A 22,395-nucleotide genomic window follows, 5' to 3' on the forward strand; every position below is an offset into this window, starting at 1 on the left:
TTGCCGAAAAACCTAAGCATTTTTGCAAAATCTAAACAGTACCAGACAGTAGAGTGGGACAGAATATCTGAGCAAAGATTTTAAAGATTCAAATGTGTATCTTATTACCGACCTCAGTGATACTAACATGCCATTTGAGCAATGAATCTGACCAGCCCACTCAAAGAACACCATTAAAGCGGCCCATTTTCATCCCAACTTTCTTAACCGAATCGTTTCCAGGGATTGCCATAAAATGGTTTCATGTTGACATGACATTTCAAGACGAAACTTGACCTCTTGGCATCCAAACCACATGGCTTTATCATTTACATAACCAAAGAGGCGCATTGGTCTTGTGTTTAACCTCAAGAGCTCATCAGCTGCCTGCTTCACTCGAGTGTTCATTGTAGCCCCGATAATAAGCGTTTCGTTTTCCGGCTGCGGGTCTATTACTTCTTTATTTAAGCGGGCCCACTCCTCCGCCCAGAAAATAAAGGTGCAAGGGGAGGGTGCGTGCGGGTCTTATGGGGGTTGGGTTAGGCGACCTCTGTTCAGGCGGCTATCAGCGGGGAGCACATCGGAGTCTCCGCGGTCTGACGGTCGCTGATAAGAGCAGCTTGATTAAGCCACACGCACGCGGGTGGAGTGGAAGCCATTGTCGGGGGCCAACGCACGTCTGGCCGAGCACTGATAATCAAGCATCGGCGCTGATTTTCTCTCTCCGAACATTCGCGTCATCTGCAATTTCGCCATTCTCCAATTCTCGCTCTGACGCGGCAGCTTTTGCTCACCGGCAAGTGAGGGCGCGGCCTTTGCCGAGAAGACGTCCCAAGTTTGTCGGGCGAAAGGTCGCCGTGACTTTTGGGGCCTAGGCGACTTTTGATTGGTTTAAAGCGTCTGATCCGCACGCCGGCCTCAATTAAGCCAGCAGACTGAAAGCCGTGTTGACCGCCGAGCTTTGGGGACAAACTTGAATGAGTGAAGAGAGGGGAAAAAACTCTTCAAAAGTTCTCATCCCTAAAACCATTAAAGCATGTCTTTCCGTTTCATTCCGCCGTCTCGTTGATCCGCTCGGTCGACGCGACGCCTTAAGAGACCTTCAACCCTCCCTCCCGTCCCCAAAGCACTCAATGGGCCTCCTTGGCTTTTTATACACTTTACTCCTCCTCCTCCTTCTCCTCCTCTTCCTCCCACGACATAAATATGTTATAAATAGTACAAATAGTATTAGGGCCAATCTGAAAAGAAATGTTACAAAAACCGAGATTGCAAGAATGTTGTATTGTGAGAATTGAAAAGGACATTTTGCGACGAGTCAATCTTTGACAAGAGGAAAAAGTTAATTATATTTTTTTAAAAATTGAAAATGATGTAATTGCATATTTGCTTTATTTTTAAATTAAGAATATTACCTATTTTTTCCCAATGAAAATGAACCGATACTTTATTTTAAGATGTTTGTTTCTAGAAAAAAAAAAATATATATATATATACACAATTCTGATAATAATTTATTTTTTTTAACTGAAAGGTTTTTTGGGTCAAAATGCAACATTTTTGTATAATGCTATACTTTGTAATCAAATATAATTTTCTTAACCAGGTATAGATGCATGTTTTCTTTTAAAGATAATAGTCATAAGACTATATCTAAATCTATCAGCCTATATATTTATAACTTATTTTAAAAAAAGACTAGTCTTGCGATGTTTCTTTTCTCATAAATTGTAAATCTTTGTCATTTCGTTGTCTTTTTTGAGAACATACACAAAATTCTGCATATACATTGACATTGTCGTTTCATGTGAGAACAGTAGAATACGTTTGTCCTCTTAAAAAACAAAAAGTGCCAAAAAACAGTGACTTGATTCTCCCATTATATACATTCTGTATTTGAGTGTGGTGGCAATATTTCTTTTCTCTTTAGGGAAAAGCTTTCATGCCGCAACTCCAAAGCAAAAGCAAAAGTCAGCAAGACATTTTAATGCGGTCTACAGGCTACATTTATCTTTGTCTCAGAAGGTAAAAAAAGAGAGAGAGAAAGAGAGAGAAAGAGAGAGCGAGAGACCGATATGATCTCATTGTCCTCCACTTTAGTGGATGCAGCATAACTCAATGGAATAAATGGAGCACTCTGCAACTCCGGTGACACGCTGGAATCAGCACTACTGCGCTGGCTCGCTACACGTGCGCCCCACTCCAAACTTTGACGCCGCGCGCCGGCCGGGATGAGCTGACCAAGATATCCCGGCGCGCAATAATCCGCCCATTATGGAGCATATGAGATTAAGAATCCAATAGAAGGCAAGTGACATTGACAAAGACGGAACATACTGGAAGAGTACGCGACTGCGACTGCGTCACACTGCCGTTTGCATGAGTCACTTTCCCAAGCATCCTCAACAACTTCATGTCCTCCCCGAGAGAAAACCTTACTTTTGCAATGAGGAATTAAGATAGATATATATATTTATATTTATGATGCCTTTTTAAGGTACTTTCCTTGAAATATTTTCACTATCCTATATATCATAACATTTATCAACACATCCTCTCAAATAAAAGTGAATCAACTAGCAACTATCCACAACCATTATGGCTATCTCTTAAAAAAGACTTAATTTAGACCAAAAATATTATTTTATTATTTCTGAAAGTAAGTGTTCCTTTCTTAATACTATGCTCGCTTCTATTTTTTTTCCAAAACTAAACTTTAGAGGTGGCGAGTATTTCACTAAAGTTTCAATAATTGGACATAGGTATAAAACTAATTTTTCATTTTAAATGCATTAAAAAAATACAATATACAATACATAACTTATATCGTAATAAATAAAAAGTGCTGGTGCAAAACAATTGCAACTAAGCACAAAAAAATACACGGGAGGGAAAGGGAAGGTAACTGAGGGGTTTCCAGCAAGTGTACATCCTGACCTCTACCGCCCCCTATAGACGCATTTCCATCCACAAAACACAAATTCATCTTCCACATCTCCCTATGATCACTTGTTAACATCTCGAACTGGTTTTCCAAGTCCTCACTCGACCCGGCTGTCAAACTATTCCTTCTACCGGCGGGGTAAAAATATCATGACGGCGCTCACCGCTGCTCGAAATTGTTGTAATTAATCCAAACCTGGCAGAGAAAAGTCAGCCTGGAGCAAAATAAGAACAAAGTGCTCACAGTCCCTGCAGGCTTTCATTAACACGCTGTTGCACTCTTTTCTCACACACACACACAAACACACAGACACACACACACACACACATGCAACAACATCCTACCGAACTAACAAGGAGGGTTCGCATCCCAACCCATCTTAGCTGCTTATTGTCGGTTTCCATGGCGATACAAAAACGTTACTCTGATTTTTTTTCCGGCCTTTTTTTTATTATCCCTCCCTCAAAATAAAGATCCCAGTTTATGCTTTTATCTTGACCCGCATTTCCTCCCCTACATATTTTTCAACCCCATTTCCAGCACCTCCGCTTCCTTCGTTATAGCCGCTAAGAGGATTTGCTGTGTGTGTGTGTCTAGACCCAATTAACCCCCAGAATCGCCTCTCTGGGTGCGTCTCTCATATTGTCGCGCAAAATGCGATAATTTAAATGGTCTGGTTTGAGGGGGTGCTTAACAAATGCAGGCTGAACGGGGTGGCGTGGCGGGAAATGTTCTCATTTCGGCACTAGTGATGGCAATAGACTGGCAATAAACACATCTACGTTTCCAAATTGGACGTCTATAGTCGTCAATGGCAGTCAAGTAGTCATCTTTGTTACACAGAGCGCCCAGGGGGGCCAGCGGTTGTATCAGGTGCGACGCAGCTGAGAACACAGACTGGTTAATAAGCTGTCTGTATCTGAATGGATGACTCGTAAAGCTGTCTATATGCACATAAGCCCCGCCCGCTACTCCAAAGGTGATTTGCATTCACGGAAATAATGATGAACACGCCCTTTTTAGTTTGGGCAATTTAAAAAAGCATATTTGAAATATTGACTCATAATAGCAGTGGTTGGGGATGATGAATATGAACATTGAACTTATTATTGGAAGCAGTGAAATTCCAAAGTACTTTGGATAACCAATAGTAGTATCTCATTGGCTGCTAGTGTCCCAGTTGAAATGAATTGGACGGCCACCGCTGTTAATGGCAGACATATTTGAAAAGTGACACTAAAACTGATTTTGATAAAACTTAATAACCCTGACAAAAAGTCGATAACAAGTATATTTTCTGAGTATTTTTTGTACATGTTTTTACTTTAGTATTATACTATATAATACAGATATTCTAGTAAACATTAAAATTGAGAACTAATGATAATTGTTATCAAAGGAAAAAATAATCTATGTAAAATGATAGTTTACATTGTGTATTCAGTTCATTATGTTTTGTCTATATGATTCATTCATTCAAATATAGAGAAAGGAATTGGACCCCCCACGCCATTACTGATTTCTTATATACAAGTTGCTGACAGTTTAAAGTTACGTTATGATTTGTACGTTGATTAAATATCATCATGTCAAGAAATTGTGGTCATTTTTTTTCCAGGAAGGGGTGGGGGTTCCAAGGTGTCAGGTGCTCTGCAATGTCTCCTCCGTAATGAGCCACATGTGAGTAGTTAAGGAAGGACCCATCTGATGTGCCCCGCTCGCCTCATTACCAAACAATACATATTAATGGCCACCCTCGTCGCGCATACATTGCGCATACATATTCATACAAGCCGCATATGGATCCAATGACTTGTCCTGTCTTGTCTTTTTACTGCAATTTTGCGCTTTCCATTTCAGAGCCACTGACCTCAAAAGGCTTCCAATCTGCTGCCAACCTTCACAGTCCAAACGGATTGGACGTCTCTCAACGTCGGTGGCAGAGTTGGGATGCAAAGCTCAGTGTGAATGTTTCTGAGGTAAGCATTTACTATTACGCATATGGATTAAAGTAAAGTGACTGAAACTTGACCTAGACTAAACATTGGGTAATCAATGCATTTCATTCACTTAAGGTAAATGCCCCTGTTTTCATTCATTTTCATGCTAAATGTATTTCAGAAAAACAATACCACAACTTATGCAATAATAAACCAAATATGTTGGTGCACACCAATTGCACAAATAATAAACTAGACTACACTTTGATCCATGTATAAATCTTATTAAAAAGTTACTGCGTCTTTAAGAATAATCAAATGGGACTTCTACCTGACCTTGAAATGGCTTACTTTCATTATTTTCTATAAGGGAATCCTTCCATAACCCGCATTGACCTTGTCTTTGTCCTTCGGAAGCCCCCCTTCTGTTTATTTGACTGGAGTTAGCTAGCAATGTAAAGTCATTTTTCTATTTAAGTGGGGGTCTTACTCATTTGGACGGCGCTTTAAAGAGACAGAAATGAAAAGTCAACAACCTCCTGTGTATGGTGTTTCCTGAGAGCCTTTTACACACGCACAATTACACACACACACACAGACACACATACACACATGCATGCCACTGATTTCAAGTCTATTATTATGCTAATAGACCTCCACATGTCCGCACGCAGAGTAGACAAACAGTGCTGAGCTCAGCAGGAAAAATCACAACAAGGAGGGAATTATTTTTAGAGTTTCCTGCCGGCTGAGCGCGTGAGATCGATCCGACTGACAAATATTATTTCATATCTGTTTGTTTGGTGGCCATGTTTCGGTTTTCCTCGGGGGAAAATGTTGTTAGATTTTGAAAAGGGAATGAATTTGAAAATGAAAGCCAAGGACTTTAGCGAGCGGATCTTATATAAAGCGCAAGCGTCACCAGATTACATCACACACGCCGTCATCAAGCCTCTCTGCATCAGCATGAATGAGGGGGTTGGGCTGTGTGTGTCTGTGTGTGTCTGTGTGTGTGTGTGTGTGTGTATGGCTGCAGGGAAAAGTCACTTTGAGTGTAAACATCCAAAACAATGCATTGCTGCTGAGTAACGTTCATTGCAGTCATTTTTCAAAGCGAAAACGTGCTGAAAGTTAGCAGTGGATCATCATCTTTGTATTTTTAAAGTGGCATTAAAATTAGTTTGTCTTTCATTTAATAAATATGACTTTAGTGTATTTGTTTCTATTTTATACAAATTTTAGTGCAGATTTTATTTCCTTACAGTTAATATTTAATTTCTTGTTTACTTCAATTTAAGTTTTATATTAGAACAAACGAACACCAATTATGTACACTACTCCTGACTGTAAAATGCAAAAATCACTTGTGTCATATAAATGTCTCTTTTCAAGGTGGTTCTCATGCTCCACCGTCATACATTTATTCCTCACTTATTTCTAATTTGCTTCATTTTCAGTGTGGCCATTTTTCTTTCATCCCAGCGATTCCACTCTTCTTTTTTTTTTGCAAAGCCCCTTTTTCTCCCCTTTAACGGCCTTATAAATCAGCGCCGAGCCGCCGAGCGCTTTCAAAGTAGCTCATTAAATCCCTCCACGCTGTCTCCCATTGGACCTGATACGTTGCCTCTCTCTCTCCCCCCCATCCTCCCTATCTCGCTCCCCTATATAAAGGCAACAGCTGGTCTCGTGCACCAGAGAACCGCCGCAGCTTCACGCACGCCGAGCAGAAGCAAAGGCAGATGAAGAGAAGGAGGATGAGGAGGAAGAAGAACGTGAGGATGTGTGCATTTCAGTCATTTCTACAGGAGCAATAATGCGCCAAAGGGGACTTAAAAGGACGCAAGGACGTTCGGGGACGCCTTTTGGACCTTGCTGAACTTCCAATCGGCACTTTTCAGGGTAAAGAGACCCATCCGATTATTTCCCACACTGGAATGTGGCTGACTGGTTCTGCATTGGTGGTGCTGAAAGGACAGCTACGACAAGACTTGAAGGAGCTGACCGGTCCTGAAATACTCCACAGGGGAGAGGAATTAACTCAGAGTAAATGTGTCTTCCACTCCTGGAATGTCCTTGCTGCACATTTCCGGCCAGGAGAAACTTTTGAAATAACTTTTTTATCTAGTGTAAAGTTGTAGGAGTGTGCCTAAGAGTCCACGCGTGACCGCCATCATGCCTCGCTCTTTCCTGGTGAAGAAAGTCAAGCTCGATGACATTTCGGCCGCCGAGCTGGAGAGCTCCTACTGTCACGGTCGACGTGGGGAACTCAGCTTGAGATTCCATCATCATAAAGGTGCGTTATTTAACATTTGAAGATTGCTGCATTAGTCGCGACGGGTTCGGATGGGGGTCAGGAAGGTGGAGCGGAAAGTCGGAAAGTCAGAAAGGCACAAAATCTTGAGGAAAAGTGGCGAGAAAACATTTCTAATTGTGCAGGAGAAATAAAAGTTCACGCGCTAGAAGGCGACGCTAAATTGCAAACCTTTTTGTCATTCTGTGCATGGCGGCAAATTTTGCTGATTCGCCGTGAAAGCCTTGAAAAATCAGCCGAGACATTTCCACTCAGTGATGGGAAATGTAATAGTCGAGTCTATCAGAAGGAGACGCAGAAAAAGTCTCAAGAGGGCATGCTTGTGGAAGGCACGGGATGTCGGCCATTTTGGTTTGAAGCAAATATTATGGGTCATTCTAGAGACAAATTTGTGTATTAAATTTGAATACTAGACGGAGTGAAGATTCTAAATTCCTAAAAAGAATACATCCCAAAATGTCCACATGAAAGCAAAGTGACTGACTTTTCAACATGGATTCTAGACTTTTTGCGGGTATACAAATAAATGCGGGTTAACATAACTACAATGACATAAAAGTCTTGATGAGTAAAATGCAAAAAAACTGAGTCAGAGTTAAAGCTTAACTTTAAATGTTCTATTTTAAACTCCATTAAAACACATTCAAAATTTTGAAATAAACCCTCACCTCCAAAACATTCACAACAACATCTAAACTCATTGTCCGCCATTGACGACCAATCCACATATTGGACGTCTATCGCTTATCAATAGCAGGCAATGAGTTAACAAGCATTATTTTTCTTGGTGTTGAATAATAAAGATTTTTGCATTTTACCGGTTGCTTAGGAGAATTTCTGCCCCCTTGTGGGGGAATCAACAAGAGTACCACTACTCGCAATGACAGAATGAGGAAGCAAAGACGGAGGCAGCAACAACACGACGGACCTTTTGTGCTCCCATGTTATAAATATAGCAGGACTTTGACTGGAGCAAGTGACGCTTGTTGCGCGCACGGCGCTGCAGTCTTTCTGTCAAGTCGGCATATTTTCCCGGCAGCTCACACGCTTGAGTGCGCGCCATTTGAAGAAGCACTCTGCGACCTACATGGAGGCCAAAGCACACAAGTGTGCGTTAAGATGCCCGCATCTTTCTCAGCCATCAACATTCTCCTGCTGTCGCATTTCCAAATGAGTTTGAGCATTTCAAGCCCTCAAATCGCTTTCCTTTAGCAATGGGAAATAAATAAATAAATAAATATAGAAATCCCAGAAAAGACACAAGCCATTTGGCTTCAAAGCGGGAATTTGGGGCACTGAACCATCATGTTTCTACCGTGCTCTTTTGAAAACACTTTTTAACTTAAGCGATAGGTTCGGTATAATAAATATGCACAGTGATATTTTAAAAAATATTTTTGAATAGAGTAACCTCAGAAACTTTCACTGCAAGGTTTGCATCCCAACGTATCAAGTGCCAGTGACCACAAAGTCCAATTCATTTCTAATATACTTCCTAAAACACATTAACTAGTTTTGAATATAAGTATTTTCCAGGTACTTTTTACTGAATTAGTATGTTTGAATAAACTCTCACCTCAGAAACTTTCACTCCACATTCTGAGCAATTTGAACGCTGTTGATTTAGAGACAAATAATGCTATTTTCAACACATTACATTCTACTATAGGTATTATGATATTTGGGAAAATAATGAGTAAACTTTCCCTCTAAGGTTTGCTAAGTTGCCATTTGATGAAAGTCTAAAAGTCGTATTCTTACAAGGATTTCATCCTATTTTTACCAAGTGAATGTCCAACTCCCACAACTATAAACGGAACAGTCCCAGACCAATAGGATTCAACAGTTTCAATGCGCACACACTAAACGGAGCAGTACAATGTTCATCGAATAGAAGCATAAAATGTCACAAAAGAAAGATGATTTGAAGTGAATTATGCATTGTTTCCCCTCTGTGAATTGAGCACATCTTCCCTACAATCTGGCTGCGTGATTCAAGCTTCCGGTTTACTAAAATGAACACTTGGTCATCTTTACAAATTTTACTCATGCTCTACAAAACACACACACACACGGAGTCCAAAGTGCAATTATGGAATATTCATGACTCACGACGTCAAGTGTAAGTCTGGTTTGCAAAAACATGTAAAAAGATAAATATAAAAAACAGCTTAACCTCCACCCTCGACTTGATCCCCACCATCTTTCGCCCCCCAGTCGCTATTACCGACATGGATGCCTTTCTCCGAAGTGAGCGGTGAAATGATATTACCAGCAAAAGAATCTCAGAGTGCGCTAATTGAAATGGAGGAGCTATCGATCGGCGTCCATCCTGCCGAGTCGGCTCGCATTCCGTCCACGCTTGAGCTGCGTTTTGTGCTGACGGGGAAGACAGTCGGGCGCGCTGTGCCAATGGCACTTGTAGAATCAGCTACATGTGGGAAAGGATTTTCTTTCATTTCAGGAAGTGCGCAAAAGACTGCTTTTATTGACTCAAGGTGATGTTATGGGATCATTTTCATATCACTGTATCTGAATAAAAAAGTGTATTATTTGAGGGTTTAAATAATGATTGCCATTAAAAACAGAGTTGCACCCCCATGTTTGCTGCTAGCACGCCGCATGTAAAGTCAAGTTTGCAATTTAGGCGGTCTATTTTTTTCTTTCTTCTGGAACACGGGATAGACACTTGGACTGGATTGAATTACATAATACTAGCAAGATTTCTAAATAAGTCGTCTTCATTCCTCACCGCAGGTTATGATCGAGATTACCTGAGCCCGTCCCCATACGTGGAGGCGACGCGGCCCGACCTGCCGCCCATCTCCAAAGCGCCCCCCTCCCCGGCCCGCCCGTCCATCATCTACGGCCGCATCGACGGCGGCTACCCGCACGGCGACCCCCACGGCGACTCGGACCAGCCGGACAGCCCCCGCTCCGAGGTCTCGTCGGCGGCCAGCGGCTACATCAACGGGGACGCCGCCATCGGGGAGGCCTACGCCGTGGACGCCTTCTTCATCGTGGACGGGCGTTCGAGACGGAAGAACGTGGCGAGCGGCGAGACCCCGTCGACGGGCGGGCCGGGGACCCCGCAGAGGCACTCGTGCGGCGAGTGCGGCAAGACCTACGCCACCTCGTCCAACCTGAGCCGCCACAAGCAGACGCACCGCAGCATGGACAGCAAGATGGCCAAGAAGTGCCCGACCTGCGGCAAGGTGTACGTGTCCATGCCGGCCATGGCCATGCACCTGCTGACCCACGACCTCAAGCACAAGTGCGACGTGTGCGGCAAGGCCTTCAGCCGCCCGTGGCTGCTGCAGGGTCACATGCGCTCGCACACGGGCGAGAAGCCCTTCGGCTGCGCGCACTGCGGCAAGGCCTTCGCCGACCGCTCCAACCTGCGCGCGCACATGCAGACGCATTCGGCCTTCAAGCACTACAAGTGCAAACGCTGCGACAAGACTTTTGCGCTCAAGAGCTACCTGAACAAGCACTACGAGTCGGCCTGCTTCAAAGGGGCCTTCTCGCCCGTCGGCTCGCTCGGGGAGTGAGACACTCGCCCGCAAAGGCCGCGTGACGTTCGTCTTCCAAAATGCGGGGGGCGCCCGAAATCGGCGGACTGCCCTTCCATCCGAAGCAGCTGTCGCTCGCTCGATCGGGTTTTGAGTTTCAGTCGGGCAGAGGCGGTCGCTACGATTGCCACATTCGCTCGGATTTTCAATTCCGCCACGACGTCGCCGATAAAAAAAACGCAATATGACATCGTCCGGAGGTATTTAGGATCCATATTTATCCAATAGCGTGTTGAGAAAAGACGATACAATTCATCAGACTGGTAACACTCAATCGCACCAAATTCCTGATGCACGCCATATAATCCATAGAAGCCACTAGAAATACATACATCTTAAAATAAGACAAATTCCACTTGGTCACAGGCAACAATTACCACGATGCACCCAAAAAAAAGTCGCAAACAGCTGAACTGGAACACAAAACTCATTAGCTACCATTGACGTCGACCAATCCGTTTGAACTGGGAAGGGCCGTCAGCGATCTATCGATCCCTGACACGCCCTCCCGGTTTGATTGGTCGTCAGTGGCACTCATTCATCTCCCTCGTTAACGCGAACAAGCACAAACGGCATTGGAAAAATGACAAACCCTAACTTATGCCAGTCAAGCGGACAATACATGGAAACCACCAGGGTATTTTTTTTAAATCTATTTATGTTGAAAGGAGGGTTCCTAAACTGTGGATCGGGACCAAAATGGGGTCGCGTAATTGTAAAATTGACATGTTTTTTTTAAATCATGAATTTATACACAGTACACGTTAATACTAAGGCAATATACTCAATATTTAGATTAAAAACAGTATCTGTTAGCTCCCAATGTTAGTGAAGACATTGAAAATGTCAAGGCCTAACTTTTAAAGGGACTTTGTAAAAAGATTTTTTTTAACGTGTCCCCACTGTACTCCACTTCTGTGTGTTATATGTATTTATTTATTGCTAATTTAACGCCATTCATTTGCACTTTATGTGAAGCTTTTTCCACCTTACATATTTTGGAGGAAAATGCCAAAGCATTTAAACACTAACTTATTTTGCCGTCTTTATTTATCATTTGCAAAAGGGAACATAACAACTATGCCAGATTTATGAATCTTATTTTGATTAGTTGGCGAAAAAGCAGTGTTTTATTTCTGTTTTCCCACATCTGATCAAGCAATAATGGATTTTTTTAGTCATATTTTCTGTTATTATGTGTGTAGTAATGAGACATGATGAAATTTCAGGGAGTTTGCAAACCACGGACGCTATATCAACAGTATATATAATCTATATATTTGCATTACGTACATCTCACGTACACATACACACACTCACGTACAAACAAACAGAATGCTGTGATACATTTGAGGCCTTCTCCGCTGAGGCGTTCGATCATGGACACGTTACGCATGACAGTTACGGACAGGAGGGCTTTTTTCCTTTTTGTACATGCTTTTTTATGCACTGCCTGCCTTGTATTATTCGAAACGTATAAGTAGAAGAACGTAGAAGTACTACCGTTAAGCCTCTGGTGCTGAAACAAATGTCCCCCCAAAAAATATACTTTAAAACACTCATTCTGATGAATCAGGAGTTCTACATAACAAAAAAAGATTGGAAAAGTGCTGTTAAAAAAAATTGGGCACATAAAAGATAGAGAAAAGTTATGAAAAACGTCAATCTTGGGGCAAAAACAAGGTTAGGGCAAAATACTACAATTCGTTTTAGTGATATTAAACATTTTGGCCCGTTTTTATTGGAATGGCGACCAATCATTTCACTGGCAGTCAATGTTTCAGCACCAGAGAGCCCTGACTAAACACTTTTAGACGACACTTCTGTAGTCTACGATAGCCTCGAGCTAGTTCAACTATTCTTATATGGAAAGCACTTCTTGATCCTCTTACAAATTGTAACCTTTTTTTTATGTTTTTCCTTTTTTTTTCTGTTTCATTTTTTTACGTGAGTAGCACAACAAAAGCGTTTAGAGATTCAGGTAGACGACGCCTTGTTTATAGGGATAAGAACCGCAGTCGGATTTTTCTACTAGAAGCTATGATAACGTCCAACTGATGAACTTTAACACACAACGGTGGCAACTTTTTCTAGATATTCAATATTTTCAAGCCTTGTAAATAAGCATTGAATGGACTGATGGATTATTTCTATAGATCTGTACTGTATAGAGGAGTCATGATGATGAGGATGATTTTTTTTTCCAGAGCTTCCCACTTCCTCTGAGAGGGGCGTTATATCCGGGGACCTCCATTGGAAAGCACAAAAAGACAACAACACTGGGCATTTTCTCTCCCTTTCTTTCACTTCCTTATTAATAATAAAAGATAGTTTCAACATAAAACACGCTTTGGTTATTAAAGCATCTCCACACTACTACCTATATACCACTACCACATATATATATTCTGTAGTAATATATACAAGGTAACCAATATATATATATATATATATATAATAAGCAAAATGTGTGTAGAAATTACACGTACTGCAAAGGGTTTTGTATTTTTCCTTTAAAAAGAGAAAGAGCTTTTTTGGTTACCTTATATTTAATACACTCAACATGAGAATATACTACATTTTATGGGCAGTTTTTATACATTAAAAATACACCATATCAAAATGATTAGCCGAGGTCTAAATTTTAGGTCGGAATATAGCATAAGAGAGTAAAGGTAATATAGAAAACTAGGAATGCACTTTAATTTTTCTCGTAAAATCTCATTAGCTCCATTTAAGGCGCTAGATGTTCAATTCATTTGAACTGGGAGGGCTGGCAGCAAATGAACATTTGACCTTCCCTTCTCGCCAAGGGAAAAAATGTGTCAATTATACATAGAAAAACAAACACAACTGCGACTTGAAGCGTTTTACTTATGCATTAAATGATAAAACCCAGATGGTAATATAATGGGAGTCGTAAAATAAACTCACAATACTGCAATATACGTATAAAGTATCTAAAGTGTCAATTATACAAGAAAAAAAATGAAATTTGAACTGTTCTACTTATGCATTAAATGACTTGATTGTAATACGCCGATGAAGAAGCAAAAGAAGACGCGAACCATATTTTATTTATTGCCGCGAAACATTTAAATATGCCAATTCCCGTTTCTCCCACGACGCTTGACCTTTCGGCCCCTGCTTTAAATTGTTCATGCTCGCTCCCGTGTGCGCTCGCCACTTTAATCATTCATGTCGTAGCGTAACAAAGTCCGAACTTTCAAAGTAAGAGCAAAAACGACATTGGACGTGGCTGCCCCGAAGCCCAAAAGTCAAACGACTCACGGTAATATCCCAAAACACTTTGGACGTTACCAATCCATTCCATTGGCTGTCATGTTATGACAATTAAAACCAGCTAACGCGCTGCTAGCATCCATTTGTTGCTTGTTTATGTGCGAACGCCAACACACAAAACGTGTTGTTGTGCAGTGCGCACACGCTCTCACAGGTACGCGCTGCACACAGTGTGATAGGCTTTTAAAAGGCTTGTTTCACACCTCATCGCATTTCAATTAGCTGGTAATACACACAGCAGCCCAGTTTGACAGTGTGTCTAGCGCACGTTCATTTGGATTCTCGTCAAGCGCTTCCTTTCTTATTCCGTTCTCCTTTTTTACATCAGCGTGAGTGGCAGCGCTTTGACCTCCTGCTTTGTCAAGGGAGGCGCACGCCACGAACGTCCCCCATGGAGAAGACTTTTGCAAAGAAGGAACAAGGAATGATAGCCCCGCCTTTAAGGATCCGTTCCTCGCTTGTTTCTCAGGTATCAGTGGCGACCCGTCATGTTGAAAGTAAATTTCGTGTTGTACGATCAAATTAAAATGAATATTATCGATGTACAATAAGTCATATTTGACCAACAAGTCAAACTAGCCAAAGCATGCACAATGAAAAGGAAAAAATATATATAAATTGCACCAGAGTATAAGTTAATAAGCATTAACTTAACAGGTATTATACTATAAAGTACAGTGGTACCTCTACTTACGAATTCTTCTACATACAAAATATTCACGTCACGAAAAGCCTCATTTTGTTCCAAGATACAATAAAAAATCCAAGTTACAAAATGTCATATGAAATTGGATCGGGGACATCCCTAGTTTTAATATTGCGAGGGAAATAAAACACGTACGTCCTTCTGTTGCTAGGCAAAATTTCGAGGGCAGACCATAGATTTTGTAGATACCGCATTCCTTGTGTCAGCTATTAGCAGGTGTGATCGTCCTCTCCGCGTACTTCTCACGCTCACACATGAAAAAAAACATTTCTTGTTTCTTTCCCCATGATAGAAAGAGAAAATAACCTTAGGCCTTGTATTATTTCTTTCTTTCACCGTTATCTCTCTTTTTGCTCTAATGTGTCTTTTATTGCGCCGCAAGAAAACAAGGCCCTCGGGCAGTCACTTGGGGGAAAACATATCAGTCTGTTGAGCTTAATATGAACAAATCACGCCATATGTACGCTGCACACATACTGTAGTTTTAATTCAAGACTGCTCGAGTTGCTGTGTTTTATGAACTCCGGGATGCGTGCCAGCGTCAGACTAATACAGAAGCAAAAAACTGTTAACCTTATTTTGTTTGAGTGGAGCGCATTTTTGGGGTTGAAAAACATAATATGTAATCTAGAATTGTTTTTTCCAAGAAATTCTTTCAAAAATGGTAAAAAATAGTCAAAAATATTTCATGAAATATGTATATGTATATATGTATATAAATGTACATGAACATGTATATATGTATATACATGTACATGAACATGTATATATGTATATATATATATATACACATGTACATGTATATACATATATATGTACATATAAATGTATATACATATATATACATATATACATGTACATGGATATATATGTTTATATGTGTACATGTACATGTATATATTTATATACATGTACATAAACATGTATATATGTATATATATGTATATACATGTACATGTATATATGTATATACATGTACATGTACATATGTATATATATGTATATACATGTACATATACATGTATATACATATATATATACACATATATACATGTACATGTATATGCATATATATGTTTATATATGTACATGTACATATATACATATATATATGTATATACATATATATTTTTATATATATTTTACTAACTACAATTTGTTGATTAAAAATATTCACTTTAAAAAATACTATGTCTCGGAATATACAATTTCTGCTTGAAAACACATTTCATCGCTGGGCTCAAACCCTCGACCCCAGAACTGCGAGTCCAATGCACTAACCACTTTACCACTCTACATTAGATTAAAATAAAGTTACCTGTAGTCCGCCCTAAATTACGGGGTAGGAAGTATATTTTCACAAGACCTTGCAACATTGCAACAGGGTGAATCAGGGTGTGTTTCCTACTTCTTCTATGAGATCATGTTCCAGCTTCCATTAGAGAAGCTCCATCCGTCCTCCTCGCACACCGGACCTGCGCAATCGATACCGTCCGGCGCGACGCTCGGCGTATTATTTCGCCTAATCGTGCGTCGCCGGCTGTCGGACGGAATCAGCGAGGAGACGTCCGACGCGGGACAGGGGGGCATTGATCGCGTGGCGTGGGAGGGGGAGGGGGGACTCATTGGGGAGTTTTAACGGTGACTTTCAAGGACTTGATGTTCCACTTGAGCTACGTTTGGAGCAACGTGTGGTTGATCAAGAGGAAAAAGAGCATGAAGGACAAGTTGGGCCATTTTTCAGACAAGAAAACAACTCTCAGAGGAGTTGAGAGAAACAAAGAGTGTGGAGGAGAAACTTTGGACATAAAGGGGCTTTTTTCAAATAATATACAGTTCATACTTTTTAAAAAAAACTTTATAACAGGTGTCATGTCACGATGACAACAATATCTAAGAAGCATTCCAAAAAAACGTTCTAGAAAATGTCATCTGCTAAAAGAAAATCCAGTTTTGTGAATTTTTTTTCCCGACAGGCCCACATTACTACATCCTAAGTTGAAAGCCGAAATACATATTTCCGCATGCATTTGTAAAAGCCATTAAACTGGCGTGGCACTTTAAAAGCGGCGAACTGTGATCACACGGTGTTTGACAAAAGTGCGGGCGACAAGTGTGAGCCTTTTGATTGGTCTGGCGTACATCAAGGCTCCGCAGATGCGCCGGCCCCAGAGTTCTGCTCCAACGTCCCCGCGTAGGCACGAGGCCGACAACAGCCGATTACACGCCACACAAGCCCCAACGTTTATTGGCGACATACATCTTCATTACGGTGCGCGGTCATATCGCGCTTCTTCCTCTCCGCCCTCTCCTGTCGGTGATTCATGAATGTTAAAATCTTATTAGCGCCGCACACACAACACGTCAGAGTAATGATTGAGGGACGCTCGCTCAGCTGATCGCCGCTTTTCCCATTTATGGCCCAGGCATTTATGGCCACCTTTTTGTATTTTGGAGAAGGCGTTATGACTTAGGACGAGTGGTTAGCGCGTCGGCCTCACAGTTCTGGGGTCAAGGGTTCGATCCCAGGTCGGTCCTCGTTGCGTGGGTTTTCTCCGGGTACTCCGGTTACCTCCCATGTTGCAAAAACATGCAGGGTAGGCTGGTTGTAAATCGCCCCTAGCTATGAATGTGAGCATGTATGGTTATTTGTCTCCTTGTGCCTTGCGATTGGCAACAAAGTATTTGATTGAATTAAAATCCACTAACTAAATATTCATAAGCTTTCCCATAAATCAAAGCCTCTTGTTTGCCCTGAAACTTCGGACAAAATGGTGGTCAGCGGCGAACCAAAATGGCTGACTTGCTGGTCAATTTCATTTCATGGTCCTCGTGACTTTTACTGCACAAGTTCATTCATTAGTCTGCTGTTTTGTGGTTCATTGCCACTTTAATTACCCTAAGAACAAAATGCACAGTCATTATCATCCCCCCCAATACAACATAACCCGAGCACTCCCGAGGCATGAGATAAATCAAAAAATCCTGACGAGTCATCATAAATCAAAAGCGGCGTCCCGGTCTCGGAAGGACAGCGGCAAGCAGCCGCAGCCCTCCAAGAGACTTTGACCAGATCAATATCACTCTAATGAATTGTACTCAAACACACACACACACACACACACACACACACACAAACAATACACTTCTTGATTACTATATTTTTTCGGCAAGAAGTAAACTGAAGTTTCACTTCTTTTCTTTGACTGATATTAACCAAACGCCGCTTCACAAACTCTAAGAGAAACAATTTCTCAACAGGTTACAGGGAAGTCAAAGCCACTTTTCGATTTGTGCCACCTCTTAAAATGAATTCCTACTAAAACTGCTACTACTACAGTTCCATCTAGTGGATCTATGAGACAACCCACTACTACCACTACTACTACTACAGCTCCATCTACTCGCTGGATTTATAACACAACCCACTACTACTACTACTACTACTACTACAACAACAGCTTCATCTAGTGCAGGGGTGTCAAACAGGTCCTCAATGGGCCGCAGTGGGTGGAGGTTTTCATTGCAACTCAACAAGAGGATACCTTTTCCAAGTGTAATCAGTTAATTAAAGTCAGGTGCTACTTATTTTAGAAGACACCTGATTGGTTAAAATGTCAACACTGGATCGGTTGGAACAAAGACCAGGACCCACTGCGGCCCTCGGCGGAATCGGTTTGACACGTGATCTAGTGGATCTATAAAAAAAACCACTATTTACTACTACATCTCCATCTAGAAGATCTAGTATAACACAACCCACTACTACTACTACTACTACTATAGCTCTATCTATTGGATCTAGTATAACACAACCCAGTACTACCACTACTACTACATTTCCATCTAGTGGATCTAGTATAACACAACCCACTACTACTACTACTACTACAGCTCTATCTATTGGATCTAGTATAACACAACCCACTACTACTACTACATCTCCATCTAGTGGATCTAGTATAACACAACCCACTACTACTACTACTACTACTACTACAGCTCTATCTATTGGATCTAGTATAACACAATCCACTACTACTACTACAACAACTACTACTACAACTCTATCTATTGGATCTATAACACAACCCACTACTACCCCATCAAGTGGATTAATAACACGATCCTCCACTACTACAGCGTCACAGAATTTCTAAGATAGGCCAATCATTGAATGTGCGATTTATAGCGCAGAAAATACGGCACTAAGTTGAATATTTCCCTTTGATAAAATTGAAACTTTTTAGTCGCGGTATCCATTTCCCCAGCGTCATTCCACCGCCAAGTGGGAGCGACGGGCCTGAAAAGCAAAACCCTAGCGCCCGCTTTAGCCAATTTCCGGCGAAAGGCACATGTGGCGCGTCGGTGGCAGTGGCCTCCCCGAGCCGGCCGGCCGGCAAACGCTCCCCGGGCCCGCCGCAAAGCGTAACTGCGGCTTTAACGGCCACAAAAGAGCTGACGCCACGACACGCGATGGAAACGCAGCAGTATATTAGCGCCCCGCCGGGGAACCAAAGTGCTTACAGGACACACTGCGAAGAGAGCCCTTAATGAGCCACAATGCGTGGTAGTGTGTGTGTTTGCGTAGCGCGTCCACACACGGGCAAAAAAATCTCATATCGGCATTCTGGCGTGGGTGTGTCTCGCTGTTGCAGGTGTTACGTCTCCAAAGGAGCAAAGTGCAAGTACGCCAGTACGTTTGTGGGTGTTGATCAATAAAGCCGCGGCTGTAATAAGCTCGCCGGGCTTTTTGAGAGAGTATTGCCGACGTCCCGGGAGGACCGATATGAGAAAGTGTTGAGTAATTTACCCGGACAGCAAAATTCAGAAGGGGGCGTCATTACTCACACATCACAAGCGAGCACACAAAGGTGGCAAACACACGACACACGATTGGAGTGGGATATAATTGGCTTCAAAATAGGAAGTTGTGGCAATGATGGTGACATTAAAGGTGATTGCAGTTGTGGCCTTGAGTTGGTTCTTCAGTTTATTCATTCATGCAAGCTTATGCTTTGAAAATGACTGCTTTTTTTCTTAAATTGTTTTCAATTATCGACACGTACACCAACTTCTTACGGCTAGTTTCAAAGTGACAAGTTCAATAAGATTCCAATTACATTTGTAAGGTCTTGTTTTTGTCTAATTTACTCAAAGTTGATGCCAATTCCTCAAGAAATGTCACTTTCTGTTATAAAAAAAACAATACAACTTTTGTTCACTCATACAGAAAATTACAAAAGTAAATGAAGCTATCAAGCTTTGTTTATGTCTATGTGACTTTTGTTTGGCGTCATTCAAACTCATCTATTTTCTCATCTGATGATGTATTCAAACATGCAACCATACATTTCCCAATGCTGTAAACACTATAAAACATCTGCATAAAAACAAGCGTGTCTATTATTACGTGCATCGAAAAATAAGAAGTTCATACGGGAAAGATGAATGATGTAAGGCTTTGAAATGACACTCCGTCCTCTCCTCCATCTCTGCTTGTTTATCATGCTCACGTTTGTGTGCTGAAAAGTGGAACGGCGCTTTATTAAAGGGAAACCATTTGCCGTCTTAGGCGCACATAGACACTCAGTGGAATGCGCGCTGCACTTATTGTAGATGCCTCTCTGCTTTTATCTCTCATGGAATATACATGATATTGCCATTACTGCCGCAGATGATTGTGCGAGGCGTACCGAGAATAGCAAGGTTTAGTCCTTAAAATTGGGCGACGAGGCTCGCAAAGGAAAAATTGGAAATCAAAGCATTCGCAACAAATCCCTTTTTTTTTTAATTTAAATGTTTTTCAGTGTGAGCAACAGGCTAAACAGGTGTCTGTTAATGTAAAAACAAAACAAAAAACAATCTTCCGATGGAGAAAGAAAAAAATATACATAAATATGTGGCACTAGAGTATTAGTCATAGGCCAAGCCAAACTATGGGGGGAAAAGGGAAGTCAGCAATTCTTAAACTGGATGTTATGATTCTCCCCCCAATAAACCCCTCTATCCCCTGTAGTTGTTTAGATCCCTCTTAGCCACTATTTGTGAAAATTGTTGGCCCCAGTTGCTCACTTGAACACACACCAAGGCATCTCAAAAGTAGACTGTTGCTATTAAAAAATGCACAACCCACTCTGTTGCTGCATAGCGGACAAAGTGGGTCATCACGCACACACACACACGCTGACGAGAGCACTCCTCGTTGGTTTCCGTCACGTCGGGAAAGACTTTAACAGCTAAAATGACCAGACAAGGGCAGGAGGACAGGGTGGGGGAAATTACTCATTTTTATCCCAATGCCAAAATAAGCCACAACAAAATGTCTCTACTGTACTCCAAACGGAAAAATATCCAACTGGTCCCAAATCCATTTTTCCGAAACAATTCAATTACTTCCACGGCATTTCACTCAATTTCCACAGCAATCGCCTTCTCTAATGACCCACGCTTGGGTAGGGAACAAGACTGATGACATCACTACTTGCCATTTAATTAGACAGCAAGTGTTGCATCATCTCCGAAGGACAAGACAACGCTTTTGGATGCACGCACTGTTGAACAAGAATAATAAACCATTTTCACTTGGAGAATAATGTCTGGATTGGACGTTTATCGCCGTCGTGGCGAAACGCGTTGTTGGTTTGTTTCTCATATCCATTTTTTTTCCCTTCTCGGTCTTTTTTTTTTTCAACAACGCATTATTCTTTTGTGGCAAATTGGCTTCATTTCCTCTTTCCGTTCTATTGTTACACACTCTTGTCCATCCTCATCTCCCTTTACATTATTCCCGTTGCATCGCTATGGCGATGAACCGCGGCATTAATCATCGCATTGTCGGGGTGACGGATCGTGTTAATAATCGGTCCCTTTTTTTTTCTTCCTATTCCCCCCCCGATTTTCCTCTCGTCTTTTCAGGCGGCATAAGAAAGCAAAGCCACACGTTGGTGATTAGCAATTAAATCTGGCATCCACATTTCTATGGTGGCGCCCCGCTGAGTTTAAGCTTGGCCACGCAACGCACTGACTTCATCTCTGAAGGCTTAATCAAACTGTCACCAGTGCTCCAAGCGCACGTGCCGTAGGGAGAGAAAAGTATTTTAATACGTGACTATTTTTGTGTCTGACAAATTGCATCTTTGCTTACGTCAAATATCAACTTTGGCAGGAATTTGGCCCAAAAATGTGTGCCATGAAGTGCCCTGATGGGGTATTTTAACAACATTATTACGCTGTTTTGCTATTCAATAAGAGTGCATTTTAGCCTCCAGGTTAGCGGAGAGCCATAGGCACCCTTCAAAATAACCACATATGGCTCGCAAGCCATAAGTTCCTTATCCCTGTCCTTGTACTTTGGAAATAAGACCCAAAAAAAGCACAAAAATGCAGTTTTCATCCCATCTTGCTGTTGGCGAGACAGCCAAATTTGGCACAGAGTGATGTCACATGCGAGTCTTGATAGTTTATTTTTAAACAACTACTGATTACAAAAAAACTGCTTCACTATGAAACTACAAAAGGTTGTTTTGCAACAAAAACACTGAGCAATTTATCAAATTTAACTACTTGACGTAGTGGTAACATAAATACCAGAGAAAAAAGCTATCGCAACAACCGAATATTGGACAGGAGATAATTTT

At 41.5% G+C, this 22,395-nt stretch overlaps 1 protein-coding gene across 1 annotated transcript; it reads left to right on the forward strand.

Annotated features, from left to right (window-relative positions):
* The first annotated feature begins 6,570 nt into the window (after positions 1 to 6,570).
* LOC144067543 (transcriptional repressor scratch 1-like) lies at positions 6,571 to 10,764 on the forward strand. Its single transcript, XM_077591373.1, has 2 exons — positions 6,571 to 7,156; positions 9,932 to 10,764. The coding sequence occupies exons 1-2, from the start codon at positions 7,036 to 7,038 to the stop codon at positions 10,723 to 10,725; spliced, it is 915 nt and encodes a 304-aa protein (XP_077447499.1). The 5' UTR covers positions 6,571 to 7,035; the 3' UTR covers positions 10,726 to 10,764.
* The last annotated feature ends 11,631 nt before the right edge of the window (positions 10,765 to 22,395 follow it).

The sequence above is a fragment of the Stigmatopora argus genome, chromosome 21 (assembly GCF_051989625.1).
Source record: "Stigmatopora argus isolate UIUO_Sarg chromosome 21, RoL_Sarg_1.0, whole genome shotgun sequence".
NCBI lineage: Eukaryota > Metazoa > Chordata > Actinopteri > Syngnathiformes > Syngnathidae > Stigmatopora > Stigmatopora argus.